This window comes from Polypterus senegalus, chromosome 3 (genome assembly GCF_016835505.1).
Source record: "Polypterus senegalus isolate Bchr_013 chromosome 3, ASM1683550v1, whole genome shotgun sequence".
NCBI lineage: Eukaryota > Metazoa > Chordata > Cladistia > Polypteriformes > Polypteridae > Polypterus > Polypterus senegalus.
The window spans coordinates 257863606-257883809 of NC_053156.1; the positions used below are offsets into that span (position 1 = coordinate 257863606).

A 20204-nucleotide genomic window follows, 5' to 3' on the forward strand; every position below is an offset into this window, starting at 1 on the left:
TTTTATACAGTATAAAGATTTACTCTTTTTTTCTTCATTGCATCATCATCTACCAGAAATAATGCGCTAAAATATTACTTAACTTTTTATCTTCATTTTTAGGTTTATTGCTCAAAGGAATGCACACACCTGTGGATTTCGTACTGATCACAAGTTCCTACTTTATTCTCCTACAGAAAAAGGAATTTGAAATCCATTGGATGCAGGCCAGATTTTATGTTGCTGGAGCCAGGCTCAGTAAATTACAAACTCTTAAGTAGCATAAATGAGAAGCATCTGCTATTATTACTTCTACCTGTAGTAAGGCTAGGAATCAGACTAATAATTCAACTGAGAAAAATAGACAATGTTTCTATTTTGATCTCTATAAAGTCTCAGATGATGAAAACGCCATTCTTGATGCAACTATTACTTTGTTGAAATTAATGAGGCTTTAGACTCTATGCAATCTGGGAAGTCACAAGGGTCATAAGGGTTGCCACATTCATTTTTTTCAAAGTTTCAGAAGTAACTATTAGCCCCTGTTTTTCAAATTCAAAAAACTCTGCCATCTCCATCACCTGAATGAATGATTCTGTTAACACTACCATAGATATTAACCTTTTGTCAAAATAAGGTAAAGAGCCAACAGACTTGTCATGTTATTGTACCATGTCTTTCATTAATTCCTGCGCAAAACTGAACTCTCAATAAGTTCCAAAAGCACTTCCAAAAAATGCCTACTACAGAAGGATATTACTGTCAAACCCCAGCTGGTAATAAGAGCAAGCACCCACTCTTTATAAAATAAATAGTTTAATTATCACAAAATGCACATCAATACCAATGAAGTTCCATAGAGTACAGAAAGCAAAGGAATTGCCAAGAAGATTAAGGCACTCTAATACAAGCAAAGTCTCAAAATAGTAATCCAGAAAAGTAGTCAAACACAGAGCATGAAGGTCAAAAATCCAAAACATACCCACAGCACAAGCATAGAAAAAACACAACGCATTCATAATAACCCACCAGAAACTTTGAATGACCCTCTGGATTTATAGGGTGTAGGGCAGTTTCACGGTGGTCACTGACAGGTGGTCCTACCTCTTGGGAGAACACCCACAAAGCACATGGAACATAACACAGAAAGCTAATATACATAAAACACAAACAAAAATAAAGAATGATAAATATAGTTGACATTAATAAAAGAATCAAAATGAACAAAAGAGACATAAAACATGAATTTGAACCACAACCATGTGAGGAACCCTGGCTAAGGCAAGATGCAACGAAAGCAGAAGGTCCTGCATATGTCATTATGATATAACAGAAGTTATTTGGAGTGCTGGATGTACTTAAAAAACAGCCTGTTGTGAATAGGAGTCACAAATATGGCAAAATGGGTGTAAGGCCTCCTAAAATGACCATGAAGTAGGGGTGTGTGATTCCGGCAAAAAAATGATATCTTGATATTTCTCTGAGTTTGACGAGAATGATAAATAGATAATTTATATCATTTAAAAACATATTTGTAAAAGTCTTATTAATCTAGCTTGGTCTTGATAAGTGGATATTAATTATAACTTACTAATGAGATTAATGGAAACCACTGTTAAGGAAAGCAGGTTTTATTTATTTACTTAAAACTAAAGTAAAATAACACAAAAATATTAAAAGCACCAGTCAATGCACTGTTTGATTTCAGTAATACAAGTATGAGTAAACCATTTCAAAGTGGCCTACAGGATTTACACAAAAAAACTGCACTAAGACCAACAAAACTATTATAATGACAGCATTTTAAACAGACACTTACCCTTCATGTAAATAAAATACTAATCATAATCGAAATACAGGGCATGAACATTACAGTCTGAATAAACAAACTGCTCTGTTGTAAAGTGAACTGTACAGCTTACAAGAAATAAGAACATACTGTACTATCGTGTAAACATACAAAGCTCTGCCAAATACTGCACAGGAAAAACATATAGCACTTGTAAACAGGCTCTGTCCAATACTGCACAAAGATATCAGCAAAAATAAACAACAGTAAAAATCTACTGAGTAAACTTCAAGATAAGTGACAGAAACACCAGTCTGTCCACAGAATCTGGCTTCAGCGCAACACGGTTACATGTTACAACATTTCCTCTAGAGCTGAAAGCCTTCTCAGAAGGACTGCTTGAGTCAGGGATGCACAGGTACTATTTTGTAAGTTTCCCCAATTTCGAGAAATGTATTTCTTGTGTTTTCTTGTGTGGAGGTACTTTTGTTCATGTTTGGGGCAAGCCGACACCCCGGTTTTCCATCACAATATATATAATGTATAATTTATATATATATATATATATATATATATACTGTATATACAATTGAGCCATCAAGTAAAAGACTGGGTTAAAGAAATATGTAATACTTTGTAGATTGCTTCCCAGAATTATGCTAGGAAGCATGCACAGTAAACAAATGCCAGGTTTCTTAATAAAAATCCAAATAAAGCTTGTGTAATACACACTGGATACAGTAATGTTATATTGAAATTCATAGCAAAAGTACTAACTAAACAAGTACATGTATAGATAACTAAAATATACTGTAAGGCATTCAGCAGTCCTACAGTATTGCATTTGACATTGCAGTTGGTAAGATTGTATTTCAGAGAACGGGTTCCCAGGACCCCACATGCATATGATGCAGTGGTGCTATTCAAGCAAGCCTGCAGGTGATACTGAATCAGTTGGGAAAGTGACCTACAGTAGGTGGAGTACTGCACTGAAATGTATGAACTTTCTCCTGATAAAGTCATGTTTGGGAACAGTATACTTTTAAATAATGAGGACCATTATACTTTATATGCTACATGTTGGTGGCCTGTATATATAACAAATATATATATATATAACAGGTAATTCTATTGGTGCAGTTCACTTTAGTCTCAGAGCCCAAAGGTAAAAATATATTCTTATCAATATAAAGTCACACACGTAGTCTTACAAGGTGAGGAAAGTTAAAACTGCCGATCTTGCAGCATCAAGCATATCAGGAAGCTAGTAGCGTAAAAATGCATTCCATTCCCCTTCTCAGTAATGACGGCATCAGATGGGCTGATTTTCCATGCTGCCTAGACATGGTTGCTATTATTAGTCAACAAAAAAAGCTCTACATATCTAAAAATAATACTGAGTCATCACCTAGAGGCTTTGGTGATGTCATTTTGTTTGTAGCTCTCAGAATTATTTAAGGATTTCTGTGAACAACTGGGACAATGCCTCACAATGAAATCAGAAATTTACATTTCAGTTGGAGTGATCACATTACAAATAAAAGTTGGAGGTCTTACAGCCATGTAGATAACATAAAGTATCCCTTGAATATTTTTACAAGCAAAAAAATGAAACAGATTGCTCTTTGTGTAAACTGAAATTACTGCGGTGAAATTCCAGAGGATTCTGTCAGCATTAGCACTGCCACACTTGCTGAGTGCAGCTAGATTCCATTCCCGAAGGTCACTTTGTGACACTATGCTTTAATGATGATCAGTACAGCAAAAGCATCAGCAGCAAATCTAGCAAAATTTTGTGATCCTCACGGCAATAAACCTTATAAATGCAAGGTTGTTTCTATAAAAAACTGTCAGGCTTCTACAGCATTTTACTTCATTTCTGAGTCAGTCTTCCTATAAACACTGATGTGAAATGCCTGCAGTTAGAGAAGTTTTACTACTTACATTAGGATGAATCACTAGATAAAACTAGAAAGATGCTAGCACTTTTGAACAGAGAACATGTAGTATAAATAATCTTTTCGGTACAGCACACAGGTTTACAAGAAGAATAATGCATTAATTAAGCACTACAGTGCATTAAGCGGACAATACTGAAATGCATACATATATATACTGTATCAGTACACAACTTTTTGTTTTCTCTACAATTTCAACAATGCAACTACAGCAGCTGAGGGTTACACATTTCACTGTTAGATTCGTATCCACTCCAAAACACTAGCAAAAGACACTACGCTAAATGCACAAAATGGTAGACCAAGTAAAACTGCGGTAACATAGCTTGAAATGGTTATTTTGGATGAGGTCTCTCCTAGAAAACATTATGAAACACTATGAACGAAGACAGTCTCTACGTATATAGGGCTTCTATTCCATGTAGCCTTGATTTTGTGTTACCTTCAGGCATTTGACCCATGCTAACTTTTTCATATAAACACACTCTTTCAAATTTACTTTTTGTGGGCAGTATGGCAAAAAAAAAAATCCATATTAAGGCATAAAGTACAATTTCAAGTTTTGATAAATACCTGTATACTTTTCAGACCAAAATATATATTTTTTAACAAATGTTCAGTTAGTCCACTTAGGCATGCCTGTTTACCATTGGACAGCTTGTTAACACTCTACTACTTACATGGATGCAATAGCAGGTGTTCACATCTCTTAAACCAATACAAGTACAGCTTCTCAATCACTTTCTCTCTCACCAGCACCAAGGGCAGATATCATAAGGCAGGTCTTTTTCCTTGTCCTCTCTTGCTGTTTGCATTGACTCTATTGTCAGGTTGAGTCAAACATTACTTTGGGTAATATCCTAAAAGGAGCAAGCTCACTTATTACAAACTGTCACATATAATTTGATACACAAAGACATTACCTTTAAGACAATAGTACACAAAAGGGGAATGTGATTTCCTGTTTTATGATACATCACGTTTTATGTTAAAATGTGTTTCACAAGGGTGGGGATCGATCTGTTCTTGACTCTATTTTTCTTTTTGTAAAAACTTGATTGCTTTGTATGGAGTGCAATAAAATTAAAAAAAAAATGTGTTTGTTAAGTTTCCTGCTAATTCTTGACATACCAGTAAAATGTTTTTTATTCAAAATTCATCCTGCAAGAGTAAGTTCATCCGTTATACCAGATCAGCCTGTTTATCACCCACACCCAGTCCACTCCCACCAATAATTTCCAGTATAATGCAGAAATAACATTTAGTGCAAATATGGTTCACTGCCAGAATCAGATGGCCCCTTTAGGTAACACTGATGTTTGCAGCTGGGGCTTATCAACTTTTTCTTCTTTAGCCTACCTTGTTAAGTTGTTTTTGTGTACTTTTTGAAGTGGATGTTTATGTTTTAAAGGATGTTTATCAGTTTCTAATGAGGAAAGATGCACAATAGGCACTAAGGACAAAGATAATGTTTTTTGCAGCAGAGATGCAATTTTCAAAGTCAAAGGTTCTGTATTTCAGATTTTGCTTTTACTGAATGCACAGTAGCTGCTTTACTGAACTACTACAGGAAGTCTTTTACACTACTATAAGCATTTTCATTTATTATGCTGTTTAACAGTCTCCTCCCATGTGTAGCTAGTCTGTACCTGAGAATGTGCGCTGAGGGTCAGAGTGAGTGCATCATCTACGTGAGTGTAGGGGAGATTTAATGTCTTAGCAGTGTTGCTAAGGGCCTTTATAAAGCAGCAGGTTAAGGATTCAATACCAGTTTCAGACCCATAGTGTGAAGCAGAGCAAATTACTTAATCAGTCTGTTCTAGCAGCAAAAAATACATGTTGTCACACGCGTGCGCTTGGGGTACAACTTAAGGGCTTGGTCAATTATGTTACACCCCTGGAACACACGAGGGTGCTAAGTAATAACGATTTCTGAACTTCTGTCGTCTCTGCAGAAAGGAAGATTGACATGATCCAATCATGACGTCACTTCTGGGGTCACTCCACCTGGACCCACCTCTTCCTCTCAGAAACGTTCAAAACTGGAAACGTAGCCATTTTGACCAAACGCTGTGCATTTAGCAAGTCTCAACATTTGCACTTAACACACATTTTTTGGCAACTTTTGTGCTGTTTCAATATACAGGGTTTGCCTTTGTGGTGCCCCAGACCCTTTATAATTGTGTTTTGTTATTACAATGTAAAACATTGTACAGCACCTTGGGACAATGTTATGTGTAAATTTAAACTATATATAGTATAGTACAACATAACTGACTGAAAGTTCAGTATAGCGCTGTCAGTTGCCTCAGTTGGTCCGTCTGTTGTAACTGCCAGTAGGAGTACAGAAGGAACTGAGAGCAGACTAGCAGCATTTATAAGTTATGATCCTGATGGAACTCTTCTGCCCACTCCTTATTGGTTTTATTTTTATAGCCACATTCTTTTTAGTTAATAATTGTTCCCCAATCCCTTTCAGTTAAGGTAAGATCCAAACTGGGCAGTGCTATCAATTCTGGCTCAATCTTAGATGCTTCTGCCAATTATAGTTCAGTCAAACTAAGGGCAAATAAAAACAAAAAGAAGTAGCCTTAGTTTGTTGCTGAGGCAATGCCTTGTGTGTCTGTTCAAGTAATTTAATTTCTGTCCTTTATTTATGCCTATTCTGTTTTGCTCTACTGAACTCAAGTGTGTTGCTTCTTGTGCAGTCCCGTCCCTTGCTGTTATCAGTAATGTTATTATACTTGCCACCTCAAACTTTTTTGACAATTGTGTGACCAAATGCTCTTAAATACTCAGGTAATATTCTGCATCAAGTCAACTGAACAGAAAGAAATAATATGTTGTTATAGATTTCATTACTAAATGTTTCAAGCAATATTACTTGTCAGGAGCACAAGGAGAACACATAAATGCCACTGTGACAGCGAATGTCTTAAAAATCAAATCCTGATGCATGAGCTGAGAGGCAGGTGTACATCAATCCACCTAAATGGCTTATTTCTAAAGGACTAAATTACTTCCTTACTTACTTACAATGTAATAGCTGTTTATTCCTGCCAAACATTTTCATTCCTTTCATTTTTCTACTTAGTTATGCCCCAAAAAGGGATGTCTGCATGAATCTTCAAGACTTATTTGGAAGGGGGCAAAGAAACCAAATTAAATTTTCACTGTTGCATTGCATTACAAATTTCTGTTGCATTTGGTGCCTAACATCATTTTAAAACATAATTAACCCTATTTTTTCACTTTGGTACTAATTTGCTGATATTTACAATAATTACCTTTATTGTTCAGTGTGTTGGTGTTTTTCATATGACATTACTTTTTGTGGTTTTACTGTCTCCTAAATCTCAAGGCACTAAAAAGAAAACACAAATTTTATAAGGACTACAATTTTATTGGAATAAGATTTACCAGGTGTGTCTTGATATTTCACACCAAAAACGGTAGTGGTAAAAATGGCAAAAAAGTCACCATTATACATGCAAGTCAGTGTAAATTCACTGCAGGAAATCTCCACGAAATGGTTCAATCTATTACCATGTTTACTCTCATAAATGTAAAAGATAAGAAATATGCATTTGAATTTCATATAAAAGTCATTTGTAAAGATTATTACTCATGTTACTTATATTCTCAAACCAAATATTTGGAACTATATGATGCCCAGCCTGGAACAATTAAATATAGGGTAGTCCAAATCTAATTATGCAATTTTCATTATGCTGTAACTTGTTAAGTTACTTACATAGAAAATCACCCAAAAAATCCCGGACCATCGAGAAGTGTGTGAACTGACGACATGAAGAATCGTTTTCACGCCGAACTGGACTAGTCCCCGGATAAATCAAAGTCATCCAGACGATCTGGATCTGCATAATTTGATCTGGACCACCCTGTACTGTATTGGTGAAACAACAGATTAATAGATTACTGTGGTTTCACTACACAGCAAAAAATGTTTCAGGGATGAAGTATGTCCCAGACTAAATGATAGTGAGATGATCAACATAAGGAGAATATACGTATTCAAGGAGCAAAAGTCCACTTTGTGTTTAGAAAGTTTGTGCTTGTTGATATTGTATTTCTTGATCTCCATTAACTGTGATTTATTTACTGCTTTCCTGTAATTATTAGAACTGAAAATTAGTAGAATTGAAAAACTGTTTTTTTTTTAATCATTTAGCATCAAAACTACTTTCTTTCTTTATATATATATATATATATATATATATATATATATAAATCCTTCGACGCAGCAAGGCTTTTAGCAGACAAGACTTTTTGCAAGAGAGATTTGATCAAGTCCTGAGAGACGAGACTATTGCCATGATATTTTTTCAAGTCATGCCCTCTTCTCAAATATTTTCAAACAAGACCACGATCCTCTAGCACCGAGAACCGAGGAAGTCAAATGAATTAATGCCAAAAATGTTGATCGGTTACACAGCAAATTGGTTAAATGTGTATCAATAGATTATGCTGAAACAGTTGGTGGTGATCGTGCGGAAGATGAAAACAACAACTTACAATATCCCGAAGAATATCTACAACCGTTAACACCACCCGGTCTTCCACGGCACAAATTACTGAAGAAAGAAGGATTTATCCAAGAAAGGTAATGTAGTACATCTTCCGCGGATAACATTAGACAAGAAAGAAGATCTTGATATGCCATTTGTATTAAAACATTAACAGTTTCCCATTAGAATAGCTTTTGCAAAGACAATTTACAAATCTTGAGCCAAACATTCAAAAAGTCATTTTATTTAATAGAGAGAAAGAAACGAAATTCAATCACAGGCAGTTATACGTTATGTTGATGCATATGTAACAATTCCCATGAAAATAAAAAGCTGTTTAAATTGTACATTCAGCGGCAGAACTGCAGAGAGGTTAGCATGTAGCGCAGACCCAGGAATTGGCAAGCAAACCGAGCAGGCGGGGCAAAGCCCCCTAGTATGCTGTATATATATTTTAATTAATTATAATATACGTTATAATGCATTCATTATTTTAATACATTTTAAACATATTAAAACTAGACCTGTTTTGACTAGGGTTAGTTTCATCCCAAACACAATTTATGATTTGATATCCATTAGTATGCTGATCTTTTATTTCAAATTTTAAAAAAGAACCCAAACTGCTATGCAAACTCAATATATACACCTGCCAAATCCAAACATCCTATTTTGTGGATTTTAAGCAAAGTAATAAAAATCGCTACAGTAAATGGTATACTGTATTTCTAAAAATAATCATGTCATCTTATATAAAGGTAGCTTGTTTTTTATATAAACAATTATTGAACAATAATGTTATGATGATTATAACTATTAAAGTTTAGGGTCACTTTGAGCTTAACATCTAGCCATCCTTCCATTTTTTTAACCTACTTAATGATTATGGATCTCTGAAGTATATTCTGCAAGCTACTAATGGAAGATAAAGACCAGCCATGAATGGGGCATCTATTGCAGGGTACATTCACTCACTTTCTAACAGTTAGCAAAGAAGACTCTACGAATGTTACACACACTAAAGGGGACAAAAACATGAAAGTACATGGTCTTAGGTACACCCCAGCTCTCCATCATCATTAAAGCATCAGATCATCACCAATGTGAGCCTTGAACATGGGAAAGACTCTATATAAATAAAATGTATTATTATTATTATTATTATTATTATCATCATCCCAGCAGCATTAGGCACAGCAAAGAACCAAACCTGGATTACACACATTTCCACTGCAGGATATACCCCAGCACATAAAGAAACTCTGGGTTAACAACCTTCAGCTCTTTGAAACTTGAGATGAAAGGCCAAAAGGACACAAGAAGAACATGCAGACACCCTACAGACACTAACTGAGAGAGAACTAGAATGCAGGAACCTAGCTAGTCAATCCACTCCCCCACACAGAGATAACATAATAAAACATTGCATTTGTAATATTCCAGATAACAGAAGCATATATATTAGACTTACACCTACATTTTGTTGGGCAAATATTTTCAAATATAAATAAATCAGAACTGTTGTCAGAATGTTACATTTGTTTAGGCATCAAATACTGCATTTGTTTTATACTATAAATATTTATTTGGCAAAAGTTAAAAGCCATGCAATTAAGATTTCACATCATGTGTGAGAAAAAATACAGCTCTCTTCTTATGTGTATATATTTGATGGTATTTTTTATCTTAGAATGTTTAATTCAGTAATTCTAAAATTGTTCATAAAATTTCTGCTTCAAATGAAAACATTACAAAACTAAAAAAATGCTGACCTGTTATGATTCACTTACAAATTGGATAACTGGTGTATAAATACATAAATTTGGAAAACCAAATGCCATTATTATCTAAGTATTGGGTTTGCACTACAATTCAATTTAAACTTTAAGCAGGTATCAAACATATACTTTTATTAGTAATGCATTGAAATAGTTTTCATAAACCTTAGACACAAAAACTGAAAAAAGTAAGAGAAGGTAATGTACAGCTATACAGGAATAAAATATTTAGCTATAAATCTGTTCCTAGTTTTGGTAATTACAACTGAACAACAAAGAATAATTTGTGCCTGTAACAAAATAAGCATTTAATCATCATTTTAAGTCAATGATTGCCTATACCAAGAAGACAATACTGTATAACTTATTTTACAATTAAAATCCCAGTTGTTAGCCATAGTAATACTGCTTTCTTGGAAAGATATGCCTTTTAGTAATGCTATATAATTTAAATAGTGCATCAAAACAAGCAAGTTGACCTTATTAGCCAGTTTAAACAAATCATATCCAAAGGGCAGCATAAGTTTTGACAAAGCTGGATTATTTTAAGGCCAATACTAATTTTCATTTTAAAAGACACACACTGTAAAATGATTATGAAATGATCATTAGAAAATGATGTTAAGCAAAACATATATGGACTCTCATTTTGTGAAATATAAAAGCATTGATCCTATTCTAAAAATAAATCATTTTTTCTCAATATCAATTTTATAAAAACAACATCTGTGCCAAAAGAGCCTGTGAGAAACTGTGTAAACTATTACGTTCCAGTCAGCCTGCATCACCACTACTTTAGATCTCTACCCATTTTTTTAACCATGGACTTTAGGGCCACATAAACATAAGCAACTAATCAAAATACTGTAAATGGGAAGCAGAAAAAGCCAGCATTTTGTAAGGGGCTATGCACATAAAAAGTCTTCTCAGGGGAATGCAATGGGAACATTTTCATGTGAGAATTTTTTTTTTCATTTATGGAGGGATAGACAACAAAATAATTAGTGGATATGAAAGTTGAATCAAAATACTATTTTGAAATAAAACGAAGAAAAAGGCAAAACGTTTAATTTATACTAGTTAAAAATTTTATTTAAACACTACTATAAGGGCAATTGTTTAATAATACAAGCAAAATGCCCCTAGATAAACTAAAAAAAGAATGTAAAAACTATGCATTTGCATTGATGCTGCAGTCTGTCATAGCATGACTTTCACTTAAACCATGTAGTTATTTGGAGAAAATTATGCCCCATATGGTTACTTCCATGGAAAATGCCACTTATCTTTTTGTAGCTGTACATCCATTAATTAATTTTCTGAACCCTATTAATCCATTACAGGGCTTCAAGACAGTATAGCCCATACTGGTGTCAACTGAAACAAATTTAAACTGACCTGAGGAGAATTCTAGTTCATCACAGAGCATGCATAATCACAAAACAACACTACATTATACCAGTTTCTCCAGTATGTCATTGGAATAAGGGAGGAAACCAAACTAATCAGGAAAAAAGGATTTGAACACAAGGAGTATGTGCTACCTCCACACAGATAGCAACTTGGTCAGGATTCAAATCCAGGTTCCTGGTAATACAGGGAGTACATACTGCTAAATACAGGGTGGTCCAGATCTAATTATGCAGATCCAGATCGTCTGGATGACTTTGATTTATGCAGGGACGATTCTAGTTTGGTGCAAAGACGATTCTTCATGCCGTCAGTTCACACACTTCTCGATGGTCTGGGATTTTTCGGGTGATTTTCTATGTAATCAACTTAATAAGTTATAGCGTAATGAAAATTGCATAATTAGATCTGGACCACCCTATACTTTACCACCATTACACAAGCTCAAGAAAAATTGCTGTCTGTTACTACATTAAATCTGGAGATATAATCATGTTTGCTTTCTAAATAACGAAATTAATGTATATGTGTTCTCAGAAATGTTTTGAAATCATTTACGGAATACAGCAAATACAAATCAAAGTTTAATATTGTTGGGAATACTTTATGAATTGAGAGTACACTTCCGGACTCTCTCTTATAAACAAACAAACAATATGAGCTTCCTGATAATCTGTAACCAAGAAGAATATCTAGAATTCCCAAGAAAAGAGATCTTCAAAATTCAAATAAATTATCTCTCCTAATTTTTCGGATCAAAAAGGAAAAGATTTGTACTGAGTCTTTGTATTAAAATACATCCTGTGGACACACAGTGGCTAGGTTTATATGATGATTTGGCTAGTGATGGGGATAATAAACCACGCCTTTCCTTGATACAGATCAGGAGTTTGTCCATTATGTGGTGATGACTCTCTACCTGCTGCTTTTAAACTCTTTTTGGGAGTGAGGACCATTTGACAAAAAGTATTTAAAAATATATTAAGTATCATTCAAAATGGGGCAGTGCCTCATGTCTGTCAGTACTGTTAGCCATGTTTCCTCCTTTTTAATTCCAAAAATACAACAGAAGAAAACACTACATTTATAAGAGATATATCACTAACTAACATGTTTCTGGGAAATGTGGCAAAGTGTTCATTAGATTCACTGCAATTTGTTTTAAAGGAAAGTTATGTCTTTGAGCTTCTCATACACATTATGTATAATTTTAAAAAAGTGCTGTAAGGGTTATGTTTGTCTTTGTTGCTATCACAATTTAACACACTATTCCTTTCCAACTGAAAAACAGTCCACACTTGGTCATATGATTTAGATGCAGTGTCCTTCAACAAGTTTTACTGTTGAAACATGAAATACAAAAATGTTAAATTACATTCCAATCTATTATTTTATTATTTTTCCCAGCACGTTTCAGTACTGCTGTCCAGTTATTTTTTCCCCTTTCAAGTTAAATCAATACTTCATTTCTTAGACACTTCTAAGCAACATCTTAGTCCAATAAAAAAAAAAAAAAAAACTTTCTGCTTAGCAATGTGGCCACAAAGTCACTGATGGCTTTGACATGGAAGTCTCTCCAACAGTTAACACTTGCTCATTGACATAATACGATAATGACCTGACCCATTTGGAACTCTCCTTCACCAGATATAACAATGTTTCTATCCAAACATTAAATAAAGGCAAGACTGTGAAGCAAACTTAATCAAATTATGCATTAATTTATATCTTTTACATTCCTTCCCTCTTATGTTTGGTTTGGATTTGAAATCTGGCACTAAAGAATGGATAATATAGGATGTGTGGGGATATGGGGATGTGTAGAACACTTTTTTGACATGTCATAGGTTTAAAGTATATTAATATATTTATATTGGTTGTTTATGTGTAATTTGATTAGACTAGACTTTGTTCTCTTCATTTGTATATATTAACTGTTTAGGTAATTATTAAAATAAAAGTATCACAACAAACAAATTATCCCAAAACAAATTAAATTTAACTAAAAAATGTAACTAAAAACATCCCAAAACTAATTAAATTTAAAGTAAATAGTAGTTGTATGCGTGCAGATCTATGCAAGAATGGCTTCTGTAGACACAAGAAAATACATTTATCTTTTTGCACAATACAAATTACAAATTGCCAATACTGTTTATACACTTGGCTATACAGGGTTTCCCTCATTTAAGTTCAGGCCACAAGGAATGCCTGGCAAAACAAATATGTTTTAAGCACAGTGCTGTTACCAGGAAGGTACACAAGCAATTGCTCCTGAACCCGCAAGTCTTTAAAAAGGTGCCGATTAGGTAACAAAAGACATGGGAAAACAAAATACCAAAAGGTTTTGATAGAACCGATTTTTCCTCCCTTTTTTTAGACTTTCAAGAGCACAAAAATCGTTCTTTGTTAAAAGAACATATGACAAAGATGCAGAAACCCAGCTCCCCTCCCACATTGTCTATATTCCAGAAAGAAATGTGCTTTAATTGCTGAGCTGAATTAAGATCTTTCTACAAATATACCATTACCCTGCATAAGTTAACCTGACCTTCTACACTAAGCTGATTATCAGTGGTGTTAATCAAAGAAAGACACCATCATGACTCTGTAACCCCAATAAGAACTCTTGCTTTCTCTGATGGGTACACTAGGGAACCTATGAGCAGGCTTTGATGTGTAACTGGAAGTGAGATTTGATACATTGAGGAGAAGCTACACTTTCCCTTAAAAGCTAGCTTCATTTTCTCTTAGGAAGTTGAAAATACTCTTTTTGGAGTTTTTGGGTTCAATATTCTCCAAAATCTCTTTGAATTACCTGCAAGACTAACAGCTCATCAGCTAAGCTCTTCTAAAATCTATCATAAGAAAAGAAACATTACTTCTTGAAGGCAATCTCAGCACCCTAAATTCAAGTGCCAGAAAGACTCATACTCTTCTCTTACACTGAAGCATAGAACAAGGCAAAGAGAACAGCATTCAAAGAGAACTGAAGAAGGCATCATCACACTACAGACTTGGACAAACGACCGCATGGGAATGATAAACAAGTGTGGTCTACTGCATGCAAATATGCTTCTTCTGAACCCAGATCAAAAACAACCAAAGTCAACAACATTATCTTTAAAAATATATTTTCATCTGTGCTATGTACAATTTTTGTTTCATCTGTCTTGGTACTGTCTTTTATGTCCATATATAAGCAATTAATCAGTTTCTATAATCCTTTTGATTACCATTAAATTGCATTATTGTTTCTTAAAATAAGTGTGGTTCAGCTACATTGATACAGATCAAACATATCAGAAACCTCTTATGGGGGACGGCCCTGCCAGGACGGCCCTTCAATAATGGAATGGATTCGGGGGAGCAGCCATGGGATGCACACTACGTCCCCCGGAATACTTGATGGTAGCCCCCCCGGGATGCGTCGGGACCACTTTCATGGAACACCAGAGCTCATCTTGGTTGGGCTCCGTGGCCTCTGCCAGGGGGAGCTGCATAGAGCTGCACGGCTTAACAAGCCCGTCTGGGCGGATTGGCTATAAGAGAAGTCTGCAGCCTCTACTCAGGGTGCCAGAGTAGGGAGGAGGTGGACGAAGCTGCCCTTAGAGGAGTGCAGGAGAAGAGTTTGGTGATTTGGGTGCTTTATTTGTGTTGGGACTGTGTTGTGCCTGTGGGGTTCACGGGGAAGACGTGACCCACAGGTGAAGAAAATAAAAGTTTTTGTTTGTTTTATACGTGCCTCTGGTGTCAGTCTGTGTCAGGTCAGTGGCAATAAAGCGCTAATACCACACTGTTTACCGAGAAATATATGGGAAACAAAGTAAAAGCCAACGTTTCATTAATAATTTAGGGTGCCAATTATTTCTTTAACAATTAATCCATCCATTACATCCTTGCACACAATCACCTTGTAGACATTTTATTCTATGTGGATAAAGAAAAGAATGTTTCCAGACCATCCACAAACCACAGAAGAAAGATAGCATGCCAAAAAACTATGGATTTTTCTTTGGGTTGCCTTTCCAAAACTAGTACAAGGGAAATCTAGGAGCACAGGTTAAACAGACTGAATACTATTTTACCCACAGAGTCTGCTACAGAGATACGAATGGTTCATTAAAAATATATTTTTTAAGATACTGTATTAGTATTTGTTATTGATATTAACTGTATTATAATATCTCATAGCCTACTCATAGTAATATAAATATGTATATGACAGTTCAATAAAACAGGTAGATAAACAGAAATTTGCAATGTATTTTCAGCTATGGGGCTGGTTTCGTATTAGAATAATATATATTCATCATCTTTCCTAATGCTTATATTTAGCCATGTCACAAGGAAATGGAAGGTTCTTAGTGAAAACCGTAGAGTTTTTATGTCACATTCCTTACGGGAATTACAGTATAATGGAAATTGGAAATTTTGTCCTTACTTTGCATAACTGCCATAAATAAACTTGCACACACATAAAATTAACAAATAAAATCAGAGCACACACAAATAAATGAAATAAAGTAAATTCAAACAGCATTTGACCAGATGAGACCAAGCAACTGTCTTTAAATTTGATTTGAAATAATAAATCCTGTGGGTATTCAGATAACAAAATATAATGCAAACCAACAAACATTTCACTACTCAGAAAGCAACCCTGAGATAACATGCAACTATTCAGCAACAGTAAAGAAGAGCTGGGTGTTATACTGGGTTTTCTTTGCCGTCAGTTATAGTAGTGTGCATCACTGAACAAAAGGTGTTAAAATACCAACATTAATCTGGAATAAATTAAATACATACATAAATCTTAACTTTCTTATCCAGGACAGGGTCATGGGGCAGCAGGAAGCTATGCCAGCAATCATCAGGCGGAAATCAGGAACAACACCTAGATAGGGTGCCAATGCATCGCTGAATAAACACATGCTCAGAATTGGGCAAATTTAACCACACCACCTAACCTACATGTTTTTGGACTGTGGGAGCAAACAAAAGCACCTACAGCAAACCCATGTGGACACGTGGAGATCATGCAAACCCCACCCAGGGAACACCCAGGACTTGAACCCACCATGCCTCCCCACAAATAAACAATGTTTACTTAAACTGGGTAGCATTTCTTAATTTAATTTATATTTTTTCAACATCTCTGCAGCATCTTCAGCAAAACCTGCTACTTGTAAGCAAACCAAAGTTGTCCCTTTGTGGTTTTATATATATATATATATATATATATATATATATATATATATATATAATTTAACCTGTTATTTGAAACCAATATGACTGGCAAGACTAAAACTCCCTTGAAGGCCAACTCAATTTTAGAAGTGTGGGAAGGACATTGGTTAGACCCAAATAGAGATTCCACTCAAGCAGAGAGAGAATTTTAGGAAGACCTAGAATATTGGAATTTTTCATGAAACATTCTCAATTGTTTCCAAATGTATATCAAAGAAGAATTAAAGACCCTGGATACTTCAAGGAACCAAAATAATATTGTCAGTTAGTTAGTATCCAACAAAGTGCTCTAGCAAACCATTCAGTGATTCCTAAGTAGAATACTGGGCACCTCCTAGGCTGTACTTATTAAAAAAAAAAAAAAAAAACACGAACTCTACCTGAACAGACTTTAAGGAATTACAAAGGTTACTAGATGGAACTCCAGAATAAGAAGACCTGTCCTCCAGGACACAGTTTGTGATAGGGTAGAGTTAATATCTAAAGATGAACCAACTATAGTGATCAACAATCTACAAAATGATAAGAGATGCAAGTTGGAAGTGACTTATCTGAAAAAGGTAAATGCTCTTGATAGTTTGGACTGATATGTACTTTGGAAAACAGGGACAACATCGTGGATACTTGTCCTTGAGTAATTATTCTCTTTTCAAAAAAAAAAAGACAGGCCAAAGGGTGTACTGTAACTAGCATTGTTATATCTTAGAAAATTAATGAGATAAAGCATAAACAGTTACTACAATCTCAGAAAATCAAATATTTTCTGTTTTAATCTTTAGAATTTGTCAAAATAAGTAAACTGAGTAAACTCATTTTGAGACACTCTGTTTTGAATGTAACTTACACAGAATTTACTTTCAGATCTAAATTTTCAACTACAGTAGATTTTAAGATATTTTGAAGTTGTTCATTTCAGATGCCTCAAATGTAATTGCCAACAGAATTTAAGACACTGCAAAATAAATTACTGGCCACGATGAATTTACTCGTGTCACTGGAAAGAAAATGAGAGTGGGCTCAATACTTTCACTTTAGTAATATTTGATGTTTGGTATTTTTTAACCATGTATTTACAAATTTAATCAAAGGCATTATATTGTGCATGCAGATGTTAGGTAATGTCTACTTAGGATTGCAGACATTTTTATACAGCTGAAGAGTTACAAAGACGTGTAAATAACCTAACAATCTCACATCTACTTAAACAAATTCCAAGTTACAGGACACCAGTTACAAGGCAAGCCTCAGCCCTGGATGGGTGCCAGCCTATCACAGGTATTAAAATATTTGAAAAATAAAATTAGGTGATGAGTTTAAACTCTACACCAACATTCATACCAGGAAATTGTGGACTGAATTTTCTGCACAATATATATTTTACATAAGGATATTTCTATAGAAAAGTGCCCTTGGGCTCATTAACACATACTCAACTTACCTTCCCATCCTTTTCTTCGAAAACTGATTCATGAACACTGCACGCAAAAAGAGATGTAGGCAGATCACTGAAATCTGTTATTTGGTGGAATTCAGTTTCCAATGGCCACTCGTAATCAATAAACGGATAAAAGATGAAATCTACATCTTCTGTAAAACTGAAATCCAGGTCCCAAATAGTGTATTTCATGACTATGAATAATGTCTTTCCTTTCATTCCTGATAAAAAAGAACACCAAATGAATTATATTTCATACACACTAAATCAGTAAAAACTAATGCATTTTCTTTATTACAGAGAGAAAGTTAGAAACATCCACAGAAATGGAGCATGCTGGAGGTTAAGGGGAACAAATTTCAAATGGGCTCCATTTTACCACCAGAAAATAAATTGCTAAATGCATTTAAATAAATTAGTATTTGATTTTTTTTTTTTTGATCTTCAAATCATGAATCCCATCACAATAGGAATTTTGTGTAATATTGGCAATGTTGATGCTCATTGGTCAAAATGTAACCACTGTAAAAAAACATTTGATTGATTATACTCTAAAGGTTAAGTATCGAAGACTAAAAAATTCTCTATAATATAAAGGCAGAATTCATGAAATGCATGCCTACTTCTGCCAAGTATACTGTACTATCAATAACCACATTTTACTGTAAATATAAGGTGTATTACTCATCTCTCATCTATTTTGTTATCAACCTTCTGTTCTTTGTGCTTCTTTAAATTGTTATCTCCAAACTGTGTAACTCCATAAAATCTTTTTATGTGCTTCAGCGGCTCCTTGCATTATAGCAGGAAGAGAAACCATCCATCCATCCATCCATCCATTATCCAACCAGCTATATCCTAACTACAGGGTCACGGGGGTCTGCTGGAGCCAATCCCAGCCAAAACAGGGCGCAAGGCAGGAAACAAACCCTGAGCAGGGTGCCAGCCCACCACAGGATGCGCACACACACACTAGGGACAATTTACAATCGCCAATGCACCTAACTGGCATGTCTTTGGACTGTGGGAGGAAACCGGAGTACCTGGAGGAAACCCACACAGACACGGGGATAACATGCAAACTCCACACAGGGAGGACCCGGGAAGCAAACCCGGGCCTCCTAACTGCAAGGCAGCAGCGCTACCCACTGTGCAGCCATTATCTATAAACATCTTTTAACTAATTTTTTAGGTCAATGAACTATTTCATTATCTATACTAATAAAAGGCAAAGCCCTCACTCACTCACTCACTGACTCACTCACTGACTCATCACTAATTCTCCAACTTCCCGTGTAGGTAGAAGGCTGAAATTTGGCAGGCTTATTCCTTACAGCTTACTTACAAAAGTTGGGCAGGTTTCATTTCCAAATTCTACGCATAAGGGTCATAACTGGAAGCTATTTTTCCCCATATAATGTAATGGAGTCTTGAGTTGGAGATGGCCGCGGGGGGCGGAGTTTCGTGTGACATCATCACGCCTCCTACGTAAGTACGCAGAGAACAAGGAAGAACTCCAAACAGCGATGAGCACAAAACGCCATTTCACAATTGAGAAGGCAGAAAAACATTATGAAGCAAATGATGCATACAAGCATATTCATAAGTACAGCTACTGCGGAAACAAAGCACGGCGTGAACCGTAAGTTTATATTAAATTAAGTTCATAGACAGGCTGCCACTAGCGTTTGTAATTTAGTGCCTGCCCATATAAGGCCGTCCATCAGCGGCAATCCAATACAAACACTGCCGGTAAATATTCACGTGTGAAGGACTGTGCTTATGCAGAGGAAGATGAGATGGTCAGGGTGGTGTTTGGCACAAACTCATTGAAACTGCGAGAGAAAGTTTTAAGTGCCGGGTCTTAGCTGACATTACGAGATGGCACCAGTACAGCTGGGAACCTTCGATGCAAGAACACCAAGCGGCTCACGTGAACTGGCGCAGTGCACAGACAAAAGCAACAGTTCCAAAGAGTGCTGAACAAAAACCGAATTACACAATTGAGAAGGCAGCAAAAAAATATGAAGCGTCTTATACATACAATCATATTCATAAGTGCAGCTACTGCGGAAA

General features: G+C 35.3%; 1 protein-coding gene across 1 annotated transcript in view; it reads right to left on the reverse strand.

The window, feature by feature from the left end:
- Positions 1 to 20204, reverse strand: part of rcan2 (regulator of calcineurin 2) — a 167415-nt gene that overhangs the window by 137183 nt on the left and 10028 nt on the right. Inside the window, exon 2 of the mRNA XM_039748940.1 lies at positions 18132 to 18349. Coding sequence (XP_039604874.1) covers positions 18132 to 18347 — 216 coding nt within the window. The 5' untranslated portion in view covers positions 18348 to 18349. The remainder of the gene's footprint in view (positions 1 to 18131; positions 18350 to 20204) is intronic.